Source organism: Lissotriton vulgaris, chromosome 9 (genome assembly GCF_964263255.1).
Source record: "Lissotriton vulgaris chromosome 9, aLisVul1.2, whole genome shotgun sequence".
NCBI lineage: Eukaryota > Metazoa > Chordata > Amphibia > Caudata > Salamandridae > Lissotriton > Lissotriton vulgaris.
The window spans coordinates 1,096,135,421-1,096,150,808 of NC_141697.1; the positions used below are offsets into that span (position 1 = coordinate 1,096,135,421).

General features: G+C 43.9%; 1 protein-coding gene across 6 annotated transcripts in view; it reads left to right on the plus strand.

Annotated features, from left to right (window-relative positions):
• Positions 1-15,388, plus strand: part of LOC147692851 (receptor-type tyrosine-protein phosphatase gamma-like) — a 1,083,817-nt gene that overhangs the window by 1,059,396 nt on the left and 9,033 nt on the right. For all 6 annotated transcript variants that reach the window (XM_086939073.1, XM_086939071.1, XM_086939072.1 and 3 more), the window contains one exon: positions 11,802-11,937. In XM_086939073.1, the coding sequence (XP_086795199.1) occupies positions 11,802-11,937 (136 nt within the window). The remainder of the gene's footprint in view (positions 1-11,801; positions 11,938-15,388) is intronic.

Below are 15,388 nucleotides of genomic sequence, written 5' to 3' on the forward strand. Positions count from 1 at the left end.
CCTGCCAAGCCATAGCAAATTGCAATGTCCTCTGGTGGGCAACCTGGGACATTGCTGGCACTGGGCCTTGGGGGGGTGGCGGTTCCCAGGGCTATGAAGGACTTGAGGAGGGGGAGCCGTGCTGCCCCCCCCCCCCCCCCCCTCATCTTCTGTGTAGCCTTTGGGAGGTGGTGGTTCCCTGGCCTGGGGGTAGACAACAGCACCCAATTTGTGCTCCGGGAGCTGGTATTCCCCGGGGCTGAGTGGAAGGCTCTAGCCCCCCTCACTTTATTTTTAAAGATTGTCCTAGGGAGGTGGCGGTTCCCGGGGCTGAGGGTCCTGCGCAGGCCCCCACATCATTATTTGTAATTGCCCCAGAACCTGGCCCTCCCGGAGGCTTACAGGTAACAAAGCGCAGGAGACTGTGATTTGTTTTGGCAGGATTCGCGCACCCACCGCGACTCCCTCTGAAAATTGATAAAAAAATGCTTTTTTTGGCCCAGTGGGACCCCCTGAGCAAGCCTAGGGGCTCAGGGTGTTTTTACCCTGCCCCTTTTTGTTGGTGTTTAGCATTTTTTACCTTTTTGCCTTGTGACTCAGTTCAACCGAGTCACAAGATGCGTGCCAACACTTCCGAGTTGGAACTGTTGGCTTCCAATCAGATCGCAGACTTGAGATAAATGGATAACTACTGAACGGATTTACACCATTTAACAAAAAGAGTGCTACCTTTTTTGACAAATTTGGTGTAGTTCAGTTCAGCAGTTAGGGCTGTAGCGGTGTCTAAAGTTTCCTAAGGAAATCAACATCGAGAAAACGCATTTTGGGACCACCCGCTTGACGAATCACCCCGAAACTTTCAACACAGAAGCTGACCTGACTGCCCCATTAGTTTTGAAAATGTTGCGAAGATTCATCAAATAGTGCCAAAGATATTGGCAAAAGAAAAAACACTTTTTGAATATAAACAAGGTCCTAACTATTCCTACTGGTGACCGTGTGAACAAGCCCTTTGTAAGGGCGAAACACGGCACGACAGGTTTAGGACCTTGATAAACGTCTTTGTGTTGGCATAAGTACGGACTCTCATGTTTCATTTCCGGACTGGAGTGCTTGCCTCTTCTGTATATATATATATATATATATATATAATTATTTTTTTTCAAACAATGTGGTCTGTTCACAGGATCGCTCCACAGCGGGTGCTGGCGTTGGGCCAGACCAATGGCCAAAAGACAATTTTTTGCACAAAGGACGCCGCACACAGCAACTTCTTTTTTACTGGTTTATTTCAGTGCCCAGTCTAACACCAAAGCGTTTCAGCCTGACGGCCTTGCTCACGGTAAGTGCAATTACTTTCTTGCAACTGTTTATACTCTCTTTGATTTCTACTATTCCCATAGGCTTCTGGGATATGTAGTCCTTGTTTACATACAAGAATACACTTTCTGTTAGACATTGTTCTCAAAATTATTTCATGGGATATTTTTGTCGCAATGCATTTCAAAACAAGTGTGCATTTGATCAGACATGTTGCATGCTTGTCAAAATTCAATATTTCAATGTTGTTAATGACATTTATAATACATGTAGTAGTGTCGCATTTACACATTTTCAAAGCATTTTTATGTATATGAGGCCAGCTCATTGCAACTTGCATCTATGTATATGTCCTGCATTATGGTATAGTACCCATATCAAATTGCTTACACATGATAGAGACCAATGTCTAACAGAAAGTGTATTCTTGTATGTAAACAAGGACTACATATCCCAGAAGCCTATGGGAATAGTAGAAATCAAAGAGAGTATAAACAGTTGCAAGGAAGTAATTGCACTTACCGTGAGCAAGGCCGTCAGGCTGAAACGCGTTGGTCTTAGACTGGGCACTGAAATAAACCAGTAAAAAAGAAGTTGCTGTGTGCGGCGTCCTTTGTGCAAAAAAAAAAAAAAAATATATATATATATATATATATATATATGTGTTTGCTCCGAGTTTGCACCGAGTCCTTGCACTCTCGGGCGGGTGCTCCCCAGCGGATGGTGCCCTCCGCAATATTATCGCTCCAAAATTCCTGTGATGTTCCCCGCAAAGAAGACAAGCACTCAGGGTGGCGAGCTCAAGAGTTTAATTACTGAGCTCACGGTGTCAAGACGCGTTTCGGCATTCGCCTTCGTCGATGGTAACATGGCGGTGCCAAAACGGCCGTTTTTTATGTTCACAATTCATTGACATTGTTAACGGACCACATCACCAGTTCGGGGTCGCCATCTTTGAACATGCAATCAGTCAGTTTACACTGGGCATGGAGACATTGTAAATCAACATACATACTCATTTTGACATAATCATAGAGTAATGGCATCTTATTTATATTCAGGTCACATTTCATCATAGTGTACACCTTTTTGCCAAACTCGCGCAAATAAATTGCCCGCAAATGTTGCCCATAGATGGGCTGTCGAAAGTATTCCCTCAACTTCCAACATTATCATCATTTAGCCCATAAATGGGCCTATGTCATGTCGAACTATCTCTCTCCATGTAATCCTGCTCCAAAGTGGACAAATAATGTTCATATCCAATGTCCTATATCACCATCAACTACATTTCACCATTAGAATCTGTTCATTACAAAACAATCAAATTTCCAAATTTCATCAGTTTCAAATCCTTTTTCCACAGCTACCTAGTCACCCAAATGTACAGCCAATTCCTCATGTGTTAAGACCTCCTGGTACCTTCATCTGGAGGTCAATTATGTACCTCGATTCCAACCTTCTAAGGGTCATCAATCTATCTCCCCCCCCTAGGGTTCAATGGTACATGATCTAAACAAAAATACGTTAGCAGGTCCCTGTTCCCATTATGTAGAGTCTTGAAATGCCGTGCCACTGGATATGCTAAGTCGCCATTTGTTATGGCCCTGGCATGTTCTAATACTCTAATCTTGGCCTGATGTATTGCTCCCCACATACTTCAACCCACATGGGCACTGTAAACAGTACACCGTGTATGGAGTAGTACAAGTTAGGAATTTGTTTGTCACCTTTGGTTTATCTATTCCTGGTATTTTATAGGTAGCCATTTTCTTACTTTCCGCACAGGATTTACATTTTTTACAGGGATAAAAACCCCTAACCTCCTTTGCAAATCCTTTCTGTTCTTTTTCTTATAACTGCATGTGAGGCTTTCTCTGAGTGACCTGGCTTTACGGAACGTTGAGAGGGGTCTCCTTGGAATATCCATTCCAATAATAGGGTCCATCTGTAGCAGGCCCCAATGTTTCCTGAATATTTGTCTGAGTCTTGTGGCATCTTTCGAGAAGGTGGTGATCATTCTAAACCCTACCTTCTTATCTTTCTTTTCATTACTCTCAGTGTGGGGTTCTAGTGGCTTCTCCCTTTTCAGATGATCCACTCTCGTTTTAGCCCCCTCCAAAGTCTGTACACTGTACCCCCGTTTACGGAATCTTTTTACACATTCTCCCGCATCCCTTTGAAAGTCTGTCTCATGTGTGTTATTCCTCTTTATACGGAGTAATTCTCTGTACGGGATGCTATTTATTAGTCTGGGAGGGAGCCCACTGCGGGCATGTAGAATCGAATTACCCGCAGTGGGTTTACGATACAACTTGGTACATATCTTGTTTTGAACAACTGTCACTTCCAGATCTAAGAAATTGACAGACTGTGTGCTCATCTCCACCGTGAATTCCAAGTTGTAAATGTTGTTATTCAATAATCTTATGTACTCCTCAGCACTAGCTCTCGGACCTCTCCAAATAATGAAGAAGTCGTCTATATACCTATGCCAGGTGACTATCTTCTCCGTCCACTACCCCTTGTCTACTGCCCAGGCCACCTGCTCCTCCCACCAGCCCACGAATAAATTTGCGTTGCTGGGGGCGAAGCAGGTTCCCATCGCAGTCCCTGACATTTGCTGGAAGTGCTGATCCTCAAAGATAAAGATATTATTGTGTAAACAAAATCTCAAGATTTCTAACAACATATTGTTGTGTTCAGTGTATTTGGCTTCTCTGTTACTCAAATAGTATTGTGTCGCCTTCAACCCTTGAGGATGTGCAATACTGGTGTACAAGCTTGTGATTCCATTGCTATCATCAAGTCCCCTTCTCTCCAAGTTATCTTTTCTAGTTTCCCCAGAAAATCCTTTGTTTCCTTAGTGTACGATCTTAGTTTGACCACAAACTCGGATAGAAAGTGGTCAATATAGATCAAAATATGTTCTGCCAGGCTCCCTATAGATGACACGATTGGTCTGCCTGGCGGACTGAGGGCATTTTTATGTACCTTGGATAGGTGGTAAAAACAGGGGGTAATTGGATTCAATTTTCTCAAAAATAAATATTCTTCCGTTTCTAACATCCCCTTCCAATACCATTTTCTCAACATTTCATGACATTCCCCAATACTTTTTTCATATACGTCTTTCTTTACTCTAGCATAAGACTCAATGTTATTCAGTTGTCTTAATGCTTCTTTATTGTATGCCTCCACCGTCTGCAATACAATATTCACCCCTTTATCAGAAGGTTTCAAGATTAATAAAGGGTCACTTGTCGGATCTTCAATTGCCTTATATTGTTCTTTTGTGAAGTTACAATCAATCTTTCCTCTGTTATCACAGTCACGCATTTTCATCAGGTCTTTAGTGACCCTTTCCACAAAGGTATCAACAATGTCATTCGGCATTTGAGGAACAAAAGTGGATACTGGCCTGAAGTTTGTTAAGGCACTTCTTTGTTCTATACCTGCAAATCCAGCCGGAATAATGTTGGAAGATGAGGGAATACTTTCGACAGCCCATCTATGGGCAACATTTGCGGGCAATTTATTTGCTCGAGTTTGGCAAAAAGGTGTACACTATGATGAAATGTGACCTGAATATAAATAAGATGCCATTACTCTATGATTTTTTTTTTTTTGTAACAAGGGAACCCAATAGATACCCAGGGACCATGGGCAAAATATCTTTTTAAGAAAACAACGGTCCTTAGGATAAACACAATAAACCATGCAATGACAAATATAGACTAGAATCAGTACTATATCAAGTAGTTTCAGTACCCAGCCGGGCCTGAAGGATTTTTTTCAAGTATATACATGAGTAAGGAAGACCACCGGAGGGGTCCAATTCACTATCTGATAGGGTACAAGCCTGTACCTATCCAAAAGTCACTCAAAAGAGATTCAAGAGTGAAAGATAGAAAAATAGAAAAAGAAAGAGACAAGAAATATCAGGCAAGAAAGACGTGGGAGCCAACTGTCCCTTGCATTTACATCAATCATAAGCAAGTTCGGACAATCGTGTCAATAATGCTCCTGGATCGAGCAGTGAGAAGTCGGCAGGCTCAATGGCAGTGTTCCGACTAAACCGAGAGTCCGGAAGTGGAGCATTATTGACACGATTGTGAAACAGAGCGTGCAGATTAATTTCAGCCCACGCCTCTAACTGGAACATTAATTTCCCCCAAACCAAGTCGAGTACCCTACAGCCAATTGCCTGAGGTCCCTACTCCTTGTCCACTGGAGTTTTGAGGAAATCACCTTTAACTCGGACAGCGCCCGCACCACCACCACCCGTGACTATCGATTTGGAATAGAAACTGTCAGGCGCTTCAATAGCAAAACAGGCAACTTAACACAAAGTCCTGATGATGATCCCAGTTCACTAGGGGCCAGGGATCGAAACGCCGTCAACATTTTTAGCAATTCTGTAATGTTTTCCATTGTGTTTATCCTATTACAGTAATTGTTTGTCCGAACTTGCTTATGATTGATGTAAATGCAAGGGACAGTTGGCTCCCACGTCTTTCTTGCCTGATATTTCTTGTCTCTTTCTTTTTCTATTTTTCTATCTTTCACTCTTGAATCTCTTTTGAGTGACTTTTGGATAGGTACAGGCTTGTACCCTATCAGATAGTGAATTGGACCCCTCCGGTGGTCTTCCTTACTCATGTATATACTTGAATAAAGTCCTTCAGGCCCGGCTGGGTACTGAAACTACTTGATATAGTACTGATTCTAGTCTATATTTGTCAATGCATGGTTCATTGTGTTTATCCTAAGGACCGTTGTTTTCTTAAAAAAAAAAAATAATTACTCTATGAATGTCAAAATGAGTATGTATGTCGATTTACAATGTCTCCTTGCCCAGTGTAAACTGACTGATTGCATGGTCCAAGATGGCGACCACGAACTGGGGATGTGGTCCGTTAACAATGTCAATGAATTGTGAACATAAAAAACGGCCGTTTCGGCACCGCCATGTAACCATCAACGAAGGCGAATGCCGAAACGCATCTGGACACCGTGAGCTCAGTAGTAAAACTCTTGAGCTCGCCACCCTGAGTGCTTGTCTTCTTTGCAGGGTACACCGTGGGAATTTTGGAGCGAATATATATATATATATATATATATATATATATATATATATATATATATATATATATATATATATATAATATACATATATAAATTTGAATACTGGTCATTGGAATTAGGGTTACATATGCTGAATGAGGATTCAGTAGAATTAGCATGGCATTTATATTATGTGGTGATCTGTTCAATACCGCTACTTACAGAATGTGTTTGTTTGTTTATTTAGGGGGCTTAAACCTCCTCTCAACTCAATTGAGTTATGAATTCAGAGCTATTTTAAGAGGGTTGAACCAGGAGGCTTCCTGGGGTAACCGATTTTGGTTCAGATTGGTTTCTTTTTTTGCACTAGCACTAGCACTTTCTCGTCAAAGTTTTTGCACACAATATATAAATGTTTTCACCTCTTATATGCCGTTTTTTTGTGCCAGCAATCAAAACATTACTAGAGGATATAGGCCTACTGGGGCTTCATTTTCTGGATAATGTTGAAGTATACATCTGAAAGGGTGATGAAAAATTATTTTTGGTTATTCTTTACCCCAAATATAACAAATTTGAATTTAGACAGGAAATGTCATCTGTCTTTAGCGGAAATATAAGATGGTTGGTTCCGCAGAGTAAAGAAAATCTTTACGGAAAAGTTTGTATTTATACATGAATTTACAGTGGACTCTTTTTATAAAAAAAAATATTTAAATTATTTATATATTTTAGAAAATTGTTCAGATGTGTACATGTGCATTGACGCCTTTTACTTGTTTACATACAACTAGACTTGAAAGTATCTTTTCTACGTTGTTTAAATGTACCTTGCATTTTGCCGCGCACTGGCACTTTAAATAACGGCACCAGCTTTGAGCAACTTGCCATGTGATCAAGCTTTGTGCTAAAGCGAAACGCGTAATGGCGGCTGGCTTGCTGGAAGATAATAAAGCACCTTGACTGAAGCACTGAATCTGGGTCTGCTCTTTCGTCTTCTTTTGGATTTGGGCTGGGGCGGCTGCCTCGTGTCCAGAGACAGATTTACAGGTATATATATATATATATATATATATATATATATATATATATATATATATATATATATATATATATATATATATATTCCAACAGCTTTTGGCGACTACACCACCGCCTTCTTCACTCACGGCGAGCTGCAGCGGGGTTTGCCGGCCCCACAAAATCCAAACATAAAGTCGTTTTCAGGTTCCAGAGAAATATGAGACGGAAAAGAAGGTCATGATAACAAGATTCAAAGAGAGAGGCTATAGGGATTCATACATCATAACAGCTTGTGAAAAAGTAGAAGGGAGGGCTAGAGATGAATTGTTGAAAAGAGAAGGGTGAGCCAATAGAAAAAACAGAAATGGATGCAATCAGGTTCATTACTACATTTAATAACAAGTACTACATCGGGAGTACTATTCACAAAAGAAAAAAGAGTGTTGGAGCATCTGAGAGCTATTACCCACCACGATAAGCAATACCCAATTGCATGCCACTTTTTTGCCGAACATAGGCAAAATACCAGTCTCCTATCATTTGTCGTTCTTGATTGTATTCCGAGGCGATAGAGAGGAGGTGATAGACTGATAGAACTCCGGAGATTGGAGTAAAAAATGATACCACACGTTACAACCGTCTGGCCATAATGGCGATGAGGCACTAGCCGTGCATCTGGGCTAAAAGATGAAGTAATTGTTTGTTCTGTAGAGTAAAATAAAGTAAATGATAACTATGGTTTTATCTGATTCACTTTAATAGTCATTGGGGTGTTGTTAATGCCATCAGATGATTCCACGGACAAGGAATTCAAGCGAGCCCACAGCAGTTGCAACAAATATATATATGCCACACACGATCACCTTCACACCAGGATATCAAGGGACACAGCGGGGTACAGATGGGAAGCCTTTAATCACCAAAAACAACCAGCATGATGCATTTCGGCCATTACGCCTTCTTCGGATGCTGCAAAGTTTCCAGGTGTCTCCTCCTCCCTCCTATGTAATTGCCAGGGCGCTCCCATTGGTAGGAGCTCAGCCTATCCTGCCGCCTGGGAGTGCTGTAAAGTTCTGAACAACTACAGCTCCCCAAATGCACTGTGAACAGTCCATTTGGCAGCTGGATATAGAACTTGTCACGCTGAGTTTTTGCCATGCATAGGAGGGGCCGTGTAGCGGCTGGTGACCCTGTTTTCACTGTAGGTGTACAGGGCTCCCTTAAGTCCCCAACATCCAAAACCCCAAGAGATTGGAACACGGCTGGGCCGTGATGCGGGAGTGAATTAACCCGCCTCTCTTTTGAGAGAGAGATATATATATATATATATATATATATATATATATATATATATATATTATGATTTATTCTCCGGGCAACACAGACTCGTTTCGAGCACAGTAGGTAGTGAGTATATGTGTGTATATATATATCTCAAACACGATCCACCCTGGGAGTTGAACATGCGGCGGGTGTTTTTAATGGCTGGGGTGCTACCTCCTTTGTTGCACAACAACTACTGGCTCTGAGCACTCACGGGGTAATTCATTTTATTTTTTTAATGCAAATGCATTTCGGCATCTGCCTTCTTCAGTGCATAGAATTCAATCAAAAAGGTGTATGTATATATGTGTATGTATGTATATGTGTATATGTGTGTGAGAGAGCTAGGGGTGATGGAAGGCTTTTATTTAGGGAAAAAAAACAGAAAATGAACAATATCCAGAAGAATTACTTCTGTTGCATTGAGTTGTGTTTGCTGGCACACTATCACAACAAGTGTGCCACACTAGATTAGTCACCACAGGCCCTTTTACATTAATGGAACAATCGTACCACCAATCTTTCAGCAACAATTCTTTTAATTGTATTGAGTCTATTACTCCGTCCAAGTGATGTATTTGCTCCTCTATATGTTTGTTGTAGGTTTTAAATAAATGGTTCTAGTAGATATTAAGGCGTAAAATTGAACTATTAAAGTGCCTTAAAGAGACCAGCTTAGTTAATATTGATACAAAACATAGTTATTACTCGCAATGCATTGTATATAATCATTCAAGATGGCTTTTTTCTAATATATACAAAATCCACGCAGTTCATAAGCACTGCTGCAAATTATTATCAAAATGCATTGTTACGCAGAAATGCTGGGAACAGATAAGTGTTGGAAGTTCAAAAGGAATTGAGTAGATGAGAGAGAGAGAGAGAGAGAGAGAGAGAGAGAGAGACTAGGGAAAGTGATGCACTCCCTTGGAAAGACAATTAACGTAGTCCCTTCCTGTGCAGTGGAAGGGCATAAATCATCCACTCAAAAGCAATGTAAAGAAGAAATTCTCCAGGTACTGGTCAAACAAAAGTTTGAGGAGGAAAGCCATAGAATAAGGAGCAGAGATCTGACATAAACAAAAAGACCTTTCAATCATGTGCAAGCGGCTCACCCAAACCCCACACAATGTATATTGTGCAGTGGAAAATAGGGCTTAAAATGAGCATTCTTAAGTTTGCATTCCATTGCCACTATTTTGCTGGCAGGAGTAAGCCCTCAGTAAGTTGAGATTGCACGCTTGATTGAGAATGTTTGGTATTGCTGGTCCATGACAATAGAAACAACTGAGGACACTGAGAAAGGTCACAAGTAGGTGGAAAAAAAGACAAATATTAGGTAATCTGCAAAGCCCAAAAAAGATTTGGGTTAATCTAGGCAGACGTTTCACAATTGATTTGGTATATCATAAGGGAGAAAGGGAAAGGTAATTCTCATGGTTTGTAAAATCAAAAACCACAATGAGGGCACCTGCTTCCATCTCCGGACTAGAGAAATATTCACTTTAGACCCTTAAGGTAGAAACATTTGCTAATTATTTTCCATCATTATACCTTAGCGTGAGCATTGAGGCCCCTAAATTTAAGCTATCCAACTCTCAAATCTTACATTAAGTGAAAGGGGTGCTGTGGAACCTGAAACCTGCGGCCTTAGTCCATGTCCCCCACCACTACTCCCTTGTCATAAAGTGACCTCCATAAGAAGTTGGGAAAAATGTTCGCAACTTACCCTCTTTCCTGACCTACCCATTACTAAAGTGTATAATACTTTGCTCCTGGCCTGGAACTGGTGATGACAAGGGCAACAGCAACTAATTAAGTGATTCTGCAGCCTTGCAAGTACATTCAATCGCTATGATGATATGTGGTGGCAATGTGTATTATTGTAGCAACTTTATTGATATATCTAAATGGATATTATCTCATCTATGAATTATATTGCTTCACCATTGAGCTCGATGACATCCCTTAAGTCAAGTAAGAGAAGTCTCATCTATCTCTGGTATCTTGAGAGTGGGAATACAACTGTGTTTGGACAGGTATCCATCTGATGGGTATTTGTTTTGTAAATATGTTATTGCAGCCTTCCACCCAAAATGACTGTTGGGATATGCTGTCCTAGAGCATGGGATGGGTACAGCTTTTATTTCAGTGTGCACCATTGCCATCAGAAATAACACCAGTGGACACAACACCAGTGATAGGATCATTAAGCTCATCAATGGCATAACTTTCACCTTAAAAGATTGATTATTGCTGTTTCTACACAGTTTGCACGGTGCGTGCTGGAGGCAGCCAAAATCTGGGTAGGAAAGCAGGTGGATTCATGCAGACCTTTAAAGGAGCGAGGATATCAATGGCAATGCTGTCTGATGTAATTTGTGATGCTTTCTATTAATATGCGAGGTCTTAATCAATTCTTTGGTGGTGCTGAGGTTCCACAGCTCTCCTAAATAGGCAACTCAGTGTTATTGGTCTTTGAGTCATAACTTTAATGGTTAACATAATCTATACGTACCGGATGTTGGTGAATCTCTTTTGAGGGGTACATGAGAATCCCTAATGGTTTTAAAATAAATATTATTGCATCATCTATGACAGACCCACTTGTTAAGTCGGTGAATTCATAGGAATTTTTTTAATTGTCTCAGTAATAACTTGGGCTCCATTTGACTAATCCTTTACCCTAATAACTAAGTAGAGAATCTGTGAGATGCTAGCGGCCTTATACGTGGTCTTTTCAATTCGGAGTTATGATGAAGTAAAGACAGAGAACTTCATCCATTCTTAATTAAACAGGCCACGAATCCAACCTGGAAAATGTTCATTTATTTGCAGATGGGCTTCTCACACGTTCCCTCTTTATTTGCATACCCAAATGCCAAAAAAACACTGATAATTTAAAGTAATGCAGACCCGCCTTTCCTCCGAGGATAGGGTTAAGTTAAGTCACAAGCTACTTGTTAAGCTCCACTGATTACTAAAATGTATAATGGGTATGTGGGGAGGAGGCATGATTACCAATGGGTCTGTAAAATTAGTAAACCTAAACATTGCCCTGAAAATGCCTTTCTTTTTCTTATTTGTAGATTTGGAGCCGTTTCGGCAGGAATGCTTTGTGCCCTTACCACGTTGTCTCAGCAGTTGGAAAACGAGAACGCTGTGGATGTTTACCAGGTGGCTAAGATGATGAATCTCATGAGGCCTGGGGTATTTACAGACATAGTAAGTCTCTTACTCAATATAGATCAGTCATTTACTAAGAAATACCGTAAAAGATTTGCTGAGGCATCAGTTTGAAAATGCATGATTTCTATCCCATAAAATATTTATTTGGAACTAGTTTTGGATATGGACTTGATAAGGAACTGCAATAGAATACTCGTCGGCAATAGTAGATAGGTTTGCACTTAATTTCACAAATACAAAGATAGAGCCAAGTCAATTTAGCATCATATTGCGCTTTCATTTGAGACAATGGATTTAAAGGCCGTGATACCTTTGCAAAAAACAAGACACTGCGATTATTTATAGTTCTGCCCCACTCAGATGAGCGTGGTAATCAAAAATGTGTTCAATCACTTGTGCCTGATGTGAAATGTCTTGTACTTTTTCTTGTTATCCCAAAATTGACTGCTTCATTAATCCAGGCTGTATTGCACATTTCTAAGCACAATAATGGCATGGCTTTTCCTAAGAAGACTATCACACAACTCCAGACTCCCATGTATTGTTCACCTATACCTCCATGGCACAAGCTTTCTGCCCAATGTATTCCACTCCAATAAGCCTTTTGAGATTGGCCTTTCTGAACATGCTCATTCTGTGCCTTCCTGGGCTTAAATTATTTTTGCTTGGAATTTCCATCAGCTAAGACTTATCCTCTGGAATGATCTGCGTATTACCTCAAGTTTTTCTTAGGTTCAGAAAAAACTTGAAAGCGCAACAGTTCTCATCGCCAGTTACCCAGGTCCACTGAGCTAGGCTTAGAAGATAGTCATGGCCTTTTATGTGTTATTGCTTCGTTCCCATTATTCACACATCTCAGTTTGTTTACGTTCACTTAGATTCGCACCGCAAAGGTTCCTAATAAAACAACAACTGCAAGAATTCAGTCTATGAACTAGACATCACCCTAGTGTGTGTTGTGGGTCTTTCGTTTCTTCTTTGTGCCCACATAGCTCTCCCAGGTGGCAGGAATTAAACACTGTTCAAAACCCTTTCATTTACACATAGCACTCATTGTGCAGTTTGTCCTTTTTTGTCATTGAAAATATGACCCATGAAAAGCATTAACCAAATAAGGCAGACTACCCCAATAAAAATAGTTTTGCTGTTACCATAATACACAAGACGTGATGGTGGTGGACGTGGTGGTGGATGTGGAGGACATGGTGGTGGTGGATGTGGACCTGGCGGTGGTGGACCTGGCGGTGGTGGACCTGGCGGTGGTGGACCTGGCGGTGGTGGACCTGGCGGTGGTGGACCTGGCGGTGGTGGACCTGGCGGTGGTGGACCTGGCGGTGGTGGACGTGGTGGTGGTAGACGTGGTGGCGGTGGACGTGGTGGCGGTGGACGTGGTGCTGGTGGACGTGGTGCTGGTGGACGTGGTGCTGGTGGACGTGGTGCTGGTGGACGTGGTGCTGGTGGACGTGGTGGATGTGGTGGTGGACGTGGTGATGGTGGTGGACGTGGTGATGGTGGTGGACGTGGTGATGGTGGTGGACGTGGTGATGGTGGTGGACGTGGTGATGGTGGTGGACGTGGTGATGGTGGTGGACGTGGTGATGGTGGTGGACGTGGTGATGGTGGTGGACGTGGTGATGGTGGTGGACGTGGTGATGGTGGACGTGGTGGTGGTGATGGTGGTGGTGGATGTGGTGGTGGAGGACGTGGTGGGTGTTGGTGGTGGATGTGGACATGGTGGATGTGGCTGTGGTGGTGGAAGTGGTGGTGGTGGAAGTGGTGGTGGTGGAAGTGGTGGTGGTGGAAGTGGTGGTGGTGGAAGTGGTGGTGGTGGAAGTGGTGGTGGAAGTGGTGGTGGAAGTGGTGGTGGTGGAAGTGGTGGTGGTGGAAGTGGTGGTGGTGGAAGTGGTGGTGGTGGAAGTGGTGGTGGTGGAAGTGGTGATGGTGGAAGTGGTGATGGTGGAAGTGGTGATGGTGGAAGTGGTGATGGTGGAAGTGGTGATGGTGGAAGTGTTGGTGGTAGACGTGTTGGTGGTAGACGTGTTGGTGGTAGACGTGTTGGTGGTAGACGTGTTGGTGGTAGACGTGTTGGTGGTGGACGTGTTGGTGGTGGACGTGTTGGTGGTGGTGGACGTGTTGGTGGTGGTGGACGTGGTGGTGGTGGTGGACGTGGTGGTGGTGGTGGACGTGGTGGTGGTGGTGGACGTGGTGGTGGTGGTGGACGTGGTGGTGGTGGTGGACGTGGTGGTGGTGGTGGACGTGGTGGTGGTGGATGTGGTGGTGGTGGACATGGTGGTGGATGTGGAGGACATGGTGGTGAATGTGGACATGGTGGTGGTGGACGTGGTGGCGGATGTGGAGGACATGGTGGTGAATGTGGACATGGTGGTGGTGGACGTGGTGGCGGATGTGGAGGACATGGTGGTGAATGTGGACATGGTGGTGGATGTGATGGTAAATGTGGTGGTGGAAGTGGTGGTGGTGGACGTGGTTGTGATGGACGTGGTGGTGGTGGACGTGGTGGTGGTGGAGGACGTGGTGGACATGATGGCGGTGGACATGATGGCGGTGGACGTGATGGCGCTGGACGTGATGGCGCTGGACGTGATGGCGCTGGACGTGATGGTGGTGGATATGGATGATGTGGTGGTGGATGTGGACATGGTGGTGGATGTGGTGGTGGTGGACGTGGTGGAGGTGGACATGGTGGTGGACGTGGTGGTGGTGGACATGGTGGTGGACATGATGGTGGTGGACGTGGTGGTGGTGTTGGTGGATGTGCTGGTGGATGTGGTGGTAGTGGACGTTGTAGTGGTGTTGGTAGATGTGGTGGTGCTGGTGGACATGGTGGTGGTGGACGTGGTGGTGGTGGACATGGTGGTGGACATGGTGGTGGTGGTGAACATGGTGGTGGTGAACATGGTGGTGGACGTGGACCTGCTGGTGGTGGACCTGCTGGTGGTGGAGGTGGACCTGCTGGTGGTGGTGGTGGTGGACGTGGTGGTGGTGGACCTGCTGGTTGTGATGGTAGACCTGCTGGTGGTGGTGGTGGACGTGGTGCTGTTGGACCTGCTGGTGGTGGTGGACCTGCTGGTGGTGGTGGACCTGCTGGTGGTGGTGGACCGGCTGGTGGTGGTGGACCGGCTGGTGGTGGTGGACCGGCTGGTGGTGGTGGACCTGCTGGTGGTGGTGGACCTGCTGGTGGTGGTGGACCTGCTGGTGGTGGTGGACCTGCTGGTGGTGGTAGACCTGCTGGTGGTGGTGGTCCTGCTGATGGACATGGTGGTGGAGGTGGACGTGGTGGTGGACATGGTGGTGGGCGTGGTGGTGGGCGTGGTGGTGCTAGAATTGGTGGTTGTGGTGGACCTGCTGGTGGTGGAGGTGGACCTGCTGGTGGTGGAGGTGGACCTGCTGGTGGTGGTGGGCGTGGTGGTGGACCTGCTGGTGGTGGTGGTGGACCTGCTGGTGGTGGTGGTGGACGTGATGCTGT